Here is a 9,100-nt window from a genome sequence, read left to right as displayed (position 1 = left end):
ACCAAAAAATACATATTGGACCTCAATTGTCTGCATACTCTTGCCCCTTCAAAGTGATATCAAAAAGGAGGGCAGAAAGAATCACACAATTTTTATATGACCACATTTATACTCTAAATTTATACCTTAAATATGAACTCATCATCTAGCAACCAATAAATGGACACATATAAGTATTTTCTTCTAAGAGAGCTGGAGGTGCTAGACATGGCAAGAGCCAAATAACATTAAAAAATAAAATTGTATAATCTATATCAGATTGCTTGCTGTCTTGCAGAAAGGAAAAGATAGGAAGAGAAAAAGAAAAATTTGGAACTCAAAATCTTATAAAAATGAATGTTGAAAACTATCTTTACATGTAATTTGAAAAAATACTATTAAGTAAAAAAAGAAAAAGAAATTGGTCTTTGGTCTAGGAGAGAGACAAATGACCATCCTTTTATTAAAATATCAGCATTATGAATACAATTATTAAATTATCTAGAAATTATGCCTCTTGATCCTTTTTAAACATCATTACTAAAATATTCCTTAAATGTCCTAAATTCCTCAATGTCCACACACAAAGGAGGTCAAAACCAAAGAAAAATACCATAAATAATAACATATTTTTGTGGTGACAAAGAAATAGAAAAAAAGATTGATGAGATATACATGTTATTTGAGGAAAGATTAAACAAAATGCAATAGCTAATAGAATGAAATATTACTCTACCAAGGGGACAGAATAATAGAGTCAGCAATTTTATAGCACTTAAAAGTTTTGCAGAGATTTTTGAAAGATTATCTCATTTTATTTTCACAACTAGTTGGAGCAGTTACTTAAGTAATGAATAAGGGACAGCTAGGTGGCACAGTGGATAAAGCCCTGAATTCAGGAGGACCTGAGTTTAAGTGTGACCTCAGACACTTAACATTTTCAAATTGTGTTACCCTGGGCAAGTCACAACCCCAATTGCCTCATAAAAAATAACAATAATAAATAATATAAGGAGAAATTGACACTGATGAGAGTGAGGAAAGGGGGGAACCCCTTTTGGGTTGGCGCAATGATAGTCCTGTGACAACGCAGAGTGCCCTGTAAAGGAATTTACAGGCCCGAAAACCTAGATTGAGAAAAAGGTTTATTGTAGGATTTGGAAGTAAAGTTTAGTTAGTAAAGTTGAGGGTAGAGATAAAAAGGGCACCAGAATAGGTCTGGTGGGCAAAAACCTTTGACATGACTGACATAAGGATGCATGCTCAGGACTTCTGCAAAGCATGGACTCCAAAGTAGCCCCTTTTATAATGGGGTTTCTTGGTGATCTTGAAGGTAGTTGAAGTCCCAAGCTCCTGGCAGGTTTTAGATAAGGAAGAAACTTGTTTGTGAGGGTTGGGGAAACCTGAGCAGATAATGGGGGGGCTAGAAAACCCAAGCCAGCTCAGATCCAGGGCGGGACTCAGCAAAGCCCTGATGTCTTAAAGGGACCTCAACCCCCATCAACACCTTGAAGAAAAACTAGGGTTCACAGTCTAAGGGAAAACTAGGATTCATACTCTAAGGGAAAACTAGGTTTCACACCTTTAAATGTTAAAACTAGGATTCACACCTCCAAGGAAGGAGGAGCTTCAGGATTCTAGGATTATATAAAGGGGCTGACATAAGGCAGAGTCAGATATTCCCTGAGAAGTATCAGAGAAAAAGGCAACCTTTTGAGACTGAAGGAAACATTTCAGAAGAAACAAAGCAGCCATGTCCTCTTTCCTAGAGCCGACTGAAGAGCTCCAGAAAGAGCTTCTCTGTTCCATCTGTGGGAACTTCTTCACAGACCCAGTGTTTGTCGAGTGTGGCCACAATTTTTGCCATTATTGTCTCCTCACAAAATGGCAAGAAGTCTCAAGCCGCCTCACCTGTCCAGAGTGCAAGAGGGCCTTCCAGCTGAGGGATTTCAAAGTCAATAAACGACTTGGAAAACTGGCTGCCATTGCCAAAAACCTGGAACCCCATAGTCCACAGGACCTTGAAGATCGTGGCAAGTGTGAAGTGCATCAAAACATGAAGACGCTGTTCTGTGAGGATGACCAGAGACCAGTCTGTGTGTCTTGTTCTCAAACTGAGGAACATGAATCTCACACACTCTATTGCATGGATGAGGCTGCTAAAATCTTCAGAGAAAAGCTCCAAGAAATCATGACTGATTTGAAGAAAAAAACTAAAAATTCTGCGTTACAAATGTCCAGGGAAAGGAGTAATTTCGTAATATTTAACAATCAAAGAGAAAATCAAAAGAATTATGTTTTGTTTGAATTCCAGAAAATGGAACAATTTCTGGAGGAAGAGATGGATTTCTATCTAGAATGTGTGCAAACATGGGGAGCAATCAGTTCAGAAAGCCTGAGCAACAGAATTAGTCTACTCTCCCAACAAAAGAAAGAATTAAATAAGAGGATCACAGAGTTAGAGGTAGAGTGCCTGAAACCCGATCTAGATTTGCTCCAGGAAATGAAAGGAATTTTAAGCGAGAATAACTGTGTGCTACAAAGGAAAATAGAAGCCTTCACTATCCGTTTGACAGTCCCGCCCATCCTAGATGTTATGCAATGGATATACAACTGGAAAGTGGACATCACTTTGGACTGCAACACAGCTGATGCAGGTCTTATCATATCTGAGAATCTGAAGAGTATGAGGTACGGAGGGAGCCAAGGGGAAGCGCTCAACAGCTATGAGAGAGCTAAAGACTTTGTCAAAGTTCTTGGTGCTCAGGCCTGCATTTCAGGAAGATACTACTGGGAGGTGGAAGTGCCAGGAATCATTAACTGGTGTGTTGGCATCCATCAAAAATCAAAAAACAGTCAAAACTACTTTGTGCTTAGTAATACCTTGATACAAAATGTCCCCAGTCTATATGTTATGGCTCGGCACCATCTTTATTCCCAAATCCATCTAAAATACCGCCAGGTCTGTATATCCAACTTAAAGGTGGGCATATTCCTTGACTATGAAGGTGGAGAGATGTCATTTTATGATGCAACACATGGATATCTAATTTATACATTTCCTCCTACTTCATTCTCTGGACCCTTTCTGCCCTTATTCTGTCTTCCTAAGAAAGAATGTTCTCTTTCAATCTGCCCCTAATTGAGAGAGATCAAGAAATACATGCTTATTAACTAATATGGACTTTAGGCATGGTATTTTTTCAATTTTTTTTGAGGCAGTTGGGGTTAAGTGACTTGCCTAGGGTCACACAGTTTTAAGTGTCTGAAATCAGATTTGAACTCAAGTCGTCCTGACTTCAGGGCTGGTGCTTATCCACTGAGCCACCTGGCTCCCCCATTTGTTATGTGAAAATAATTGTATCTATATGCCCTGTGACAGGGCACTTTTCCTATTTATATGTTTTCTCTTGACTGCAATAAAATATAAGCTATATTATATCAATGTATTATTATATCAGTGTATATTCTCTGTATATCTGGTGCCTATAATGTTGAATGGAAAGAAGGAAGGAAGAAAGTGTGAAGGGCCAAGTCAATTCTCCGAGAGCCTCCACAGTTGTGGATCTAAGGGAGTTGCAAAGCAGCCTTTACTAATACAGGTGTTGCTTGTGGATTGGGAATGAAATACATTGGAGGCAAAGGGAAGAGGAGAGAGGTCAGACAATGCAACAGTCTCTCAGTCTCCTTGTATCATCATCATCCTCTTACATTAAGAGATCCGTTCTACAGGTCTGAGTTAGATCTCCAGTAGCCATTGGCAAGTGGCTCCTGTAAGGAAGGAAGGAGGGAAGAAAGGAAGAAGGGAGGAGAGTGCCTAGTACTTAGTAAGCACTTCATAAATGTTTATTAAATGATTTATATGAATTGAATATATGATTGAATGGATGAATGGCCTTCTGTTACTCCAGTTAGTAAAACAAAATAAAAGAGAATATTGTCATGTGCCCAGCAGAACATCAGGGAAGGTTCAAAATATATAACAACAAATTACAAGTTCAAGAAAGTATATAAATATTGTAGAAGAAATTATATTCATGAATGTTTATCTTTTCCTTACTTTCTTGTAAATTGTTCTTTTGTTCTCTGCTACACACCTTATTTACTTCATTTTTTTCCTTTTCATCCCCCCACCACCTCCAAGCAAGCTATAGTTAAAAAAGACATATTTATGTATACATATGTAGATATATACACACATATACACATCATCCCACCCCCAGACACACACATAAATCTTTCCTATCCCTGCTAACTCTTTGCTTTAATTCTGTTCTTTAATTTGGCTTGTTATTATTTAACCTCCCTTCTTTGTCTTCTCCCCTCACTCCTTGCTTCCTCATCCCCCCCCATCCCTCACTCTTTGTTTCTTAATAGATTTTGGAGGGTGCTATACTCTTTTTTTATTAAAGCTTTTTATTTTTCAAAACATATGGATGGATAATTCTTCAACATTAACCCTTGCAAAACCTTGTGTTCCAATTTTTCCTTCCCTTCCCACCCCTCCCCTAGATGGCAAGTAGTCCAATAAATGTTAAACATGATAGAAATGTATGTTAAATCCAATAGATGCATACATGTCTATACAATTATCTTGCTGCACAAGAAAAATCAAATCAGTTAGCACCTAGTAAATTGTAGTATCCCATTGTCTCTCAATTATAATCTAGCCTCCAGCCACAGATTTTGGAAATGGCCTGAATCATCTCATTGTTGGAAAGAGTCACACCCATCAGAATTGATCATCACATAATCTTGTTGTCATATATAATGGTCTCCTGTTTCTGCTATAAGTTATGGAGGGTAAAACACATTTTTTTTAAAAGCCTGGCAAAGGACCTAAGTTATGTCACCCAGAGAACATAAAGAAGAACATTAAACCTGGCAGGAAGAAAATGAACAGACAAAATGGGTAATCTTTTCTTTGTCTAAATTCAGCTTTCTTTTTAAATTTTTATTAAAACTTTATTTACAAACATATGCATGGGTAATTTTTCAAATTGACCTTTACAAAACTTTCTACTCCAAATTTTTCCCTCTTTCCCTAGATGGCAAGTAGTCCAGTATATGTTAAAATATATGTTAAGTACAATATATGTACACACAGTTATACAATTATCTTGCTGCACAAGAAAAATCAGATCAAGAAGGAAAAAAAAAACCTGAGAAAGAAAACAAAATGCAAGCAAACATCAACAGAAGGAGTAAAAATGCTATGTTGTGGTCCACACTCTGTGTGACACAATTTTAAGAGGGTCAAGGAATCAGTATAAGAGGACTTTATTATGATAAAAAATAGACAAATAAGTCTCTGTCATTGATGTAGTTTTTAACTCATCTCTTCCTGATTTCAAGGTTCACTACTTTAGCATCATGTTTCTAAAATCAGTTTTGTTGCTCAGTTGTATCCAACTCTTTGTCATCCCATTTGGAGTTTTCTTGGCAAAGAACCTCGAGTGTTTTACTATTTCCTTCTCCAGCTCATTTTATAGATGAAAAAACGGAGGCAAACAGGGTGAAAAGGATTTGCCCAGGATTACACAGCTAATAAGTGTCTGAGGCTGAATTTGAACTCAGATCTTCCCAATTGGTGCCCTATCTATTATGCTGCCCTATCTATTATCCATGACTCACATGTCTTTTATAAATAACATTTCACAACACAAACCTTTCTGTTTGGTTTTCAATCTCTTTTATAATCCTGGTTCCAGCCCACTTTTCCAGGTCTATTATACATCATTTCTCTTCAAGCATTCTTTGTTTCTATTAAACTGGCCTACTTTTCTTTATTCTTCCTCAAATAATCTGGATTTTTGCACAGGCTGGCTGTCCCTTTTAACTGGAAAATTCTCCCTTTACACCCTCCACACCCTACCTTTTGAAATCCCCAGCTTCCTTGGAAGCTCAGCTCCAGGGGCACCTCTTAACATGAAGCCTTCCCAGATTATTCTTGAGAGGTACCTTCACACACACACATAAATTAACTGGCTTTGATTGTCTTTACATTTTGAATGTCCTTATCTGTATACAAATTGTTTTCCCCCAAGAAGGACAAAAATTCGGAGAGAGCAAGGACCATATTACCACTTGTTTTTACCACAGAAAAGTCTTTGATTCAGTATAACTAAACACTGCTTAAAATTTCTCTTCAATCTTATCACTCTCCTTGCACATATACAAAATTATACGGAGGAGCATCTTTCCTAACTTGTTAAGATTATCAAGTGAGAACTCAGGTTGACTTGACAGTTCTCTGGCTCAGACCTTTAAAGGGAGTTTACACCTTAGGAATTCTAAGAGGAGCAAGTTCATTGGTGGAAGTATTTCCCCACACCCCACTGAGTTCTCAGATGCCTATTCTCTGGGAGGAGATCTGTAAAATCTTTTCCTCTGTGAGTAGATTTCTTGGGAACTCTGAATCTCCTCCAGTTCTTGTCCTTCCCCAAATCAGACTGGTCTCCTTTCAGCCTGCCTGATGTCAAAACTCTATCCCAGAGTCAATTCTCTCAGACCCAATGCTGCCCTTCTTTTATCCTCCCAGGGAATAGGCAGCTGAGCATCCAGATCTTTTCTTGCTTCCTCAATGAAAGAAGGTTGGGTGGCAAAGGATAGATGACCAAGGGAATAATGTTTTGAATGAAGGATGATGCTCTAACCTGGGCATGCAAGAGTCCAGTGGGTGAAAGATATAAAAGCAGAGATAAGTGGAGCAGCTAGATAAAGCAGTGACCCTGGAGTCAAGAGGACTGAATTCAGAAACTTAACACTTCCTACTGTGACCCTGGGCAAGTCACCTAATTGCCTTGTAAAACAAACAAGCCCAGAGATAACTTTGGTGATTTATTAAAATCAAGAGAAGCAAAAAAAAAAAAAAAAAAAGTATGGAATATGCTTGTTGGAGATCTTTGACATTCTTGCAGGCAATTCCCAGTTCAAAAGAATTCCCTAATAACTGAGATTTCCCAGATGCTCTTATTTACAAATGTCATTATGATGATGTCATACAGCAGCCAAAGCCTCCTATGAAATCCAAAGTCTTCAAGAGTTCACTGTAACTATCCAGAGTAAAAGCAAAGGAGATGAAAAATGTTTTTGATAGGCACTTAAATGGACAATCCATAGAACTGGTCCCTTAGTTCATATAAATAGATTCCATGGACAATGAATTTGGTACAGAACTGTACAGTGTCCTTAATGATCCCAAACTTCCTCCTTAAACAAAAAGACATCTTGTTATTTATTTATTCATTCATTCATTCATTCATAAATTTATTTTAATGCCTTTTTATTTTTCCAAATACATGCAAAATCTTGTGTTTCAAATTTCTTTCCTTTCCTCCACCTCCCTTTACTCCCAGACAGCAAGCAATCCCATGTAGGTTAAACATATTTCCATATTCATCATGCTGTGCAAGAAAAATCTGATCAAAAGATGAAAAAAAAACACTAGAAAAACAAATACAAAGTACCCCCAAAAAGGTGAAAATACTATGCTTTGATTCACATTCAGCTCTTTCCATCACAAGAAAGACATTTTTTACTCTTGATTTTTTAAAATATGTTTTTAAATTTTTAATTTAAATTTTTAAAAATCTTTAAAAATATTTTATTAATAATATCATCTATTTCCTCTTTCTTTCCAGTTTATCTGCAGCAAATTATAACAACACTAGTTTTCATGTTTGCCTCTGCTGGCCTCCATCCATGGTTTCTTGTCACACTTCTTTCTGGCCACTGGATTTCCTCATAGGAACATGTTTTATAATTATACAATGCCACTTCATCTTTGTTTTCCCCTTTTATCCCCCCTGTTTTGTTTAGCTTTTAAATGAGACACTTAAGAGATCATTAAAAAAAAAAGGGAAAAGAACCCACATGTGCAAAAATGTTTGTAGCAGCCCTTTTTGTAGTGACAAGGAACTGGAAACTGAGTGGATGCCCATAAGTTGAAGAATGGATGGATAAGTTATTGTATATGAATGTGATGGAATATTATTGTTCTATAAGAACTAATCAATAGGTTGATTTCAGAAAGGCCTGGAGAGACTTACATGAACTGCTGCTGAGTGAAGAGTAGAACCAAGAGATCATTGTACACAATAACAGCAAAATTATATGATGGTCAACTGTCATGGATTTGTCTCTTTTCAACAATGAGATAAAAAAAAAGAAAAAAACAAACAAACAAAAAAAACCAATGAGATGATTCAAACCAATTTCAATAGATGTAATGGAGAGAGCCATCTGCAGCTAGAGAGATGACTGGGGGGACTGAATATGGATGACAGCATAGTATTTTCACCATTTTTATTATTGTTTGCTTGCTTTTTTCTTTCTTTCTCATTTTTTTTTTCTTTTTGATCTGATTTTTCTTGTGTAGCATGATAAATGTGGAAATATATTTAGAAGAACTGCACATTTAACCTATATTGGATTACTTGTTGTAAGAGAGGAGGAGAAGAAAAGGAGAAAATTTTGGAACATAAGATTTTGCAAAAGTGAATGTTGAAAACTATCTTTGCATGTATTTTGAAAATAAAAAGCTATTATCAAAAATTTTAAAATAAAAATAAAATAAAATTGTACATGCCTTTTGATTCAGTAGTGTCCTTACTGGGTTTATATCCCCAAGAAAAATCATAATAAAGGAAAAACAAATCACACTTGCAAAAATATTTGTAACAATCCTTTTTGTAATGGCAAGGAACCAGAAACTGAATGAATGCCCATCAGTATAATATATTGTGACTAACCACTGTGGACACAAAGACAGAGATGAAGCATTTTGTCTTAATGGGGGCTGAGGAAGAGACACAAATATACATAGAAAAAAAAACAAAAAAACTAGAATGATAGCATGAGTGTGGGAGAAGTCCAAAACGGATGATGTAAGAGATTTAAAGATGAGCAAATGAATCCAAAAGCATTTATCATCGACTTATTTTGTACTAACCACTGAAGTGGGGAGGGATATAGAGAAAAAGAGTTAACTTCTACTCAGTGAAAGTGGAAGATAGACCATATCCAGGAGTGGGAGCTGAGAAAGAGGATTTTGGTTTGGAGAGGCTTGGTAGAGCAGAAAGTTCACTGGTTCCAGATTCAGAGGTTCAGATCCAACCTC

General features: G+C 36.7%; 1 protein-coding gene across 1 annotated transcript; it reads left to right on the top strand.

Annotated features, from left to right (window-relative positions):
* Nucleotides 1–1,732: 1,732 nt before the first annotated feature.
* On the top strand, nt 1,733–3,121 carry LOC141552206 (putative E3 ubiquitin-protein ligase TRIML1). The gene has a single exon (XM_074284647.1). The coding sequence runs from the start codon at nt 1,733–1,735 to the stop codon at nt 3,119–3,121; it is 1,389 nt and encodes a 462-aa protein (XP_074140748.1).
* The last annotated feature ends 5,979 nt before the right edge of the window (nt 3,122–9,100 follow it).

Source organism: Sminthopsis crassicaudata, chromosome 1 (genome assembly GCF_048593235.1).
Source record: "Sminthopsis crassicaudata isolate SCR6 chromosome 1, ASM4859323v1, whole genome shotgun sequence".
Taxonomy (NCBI): domain Eukaryota; kingdom Metazoa; phylum Chordata; class Mammalia; order Dasyuromorphia; family Dasyuridae; genus Sminthopsis; species Sminthopsis crassicaudata.
This window is presented reverse-complemented; position numbering and strand designations above follow the sequence as displayed.

Excerpts from the sequence above, each read along its gene's own strand:
- LOC141552206 (XM_074284647.1), top strand. The coding sequence starts at position 1,733 with ATGTCCTCTTTCCTAGAGCCGACTGAAGAGCTCCAGAAAGAGCTTCTC.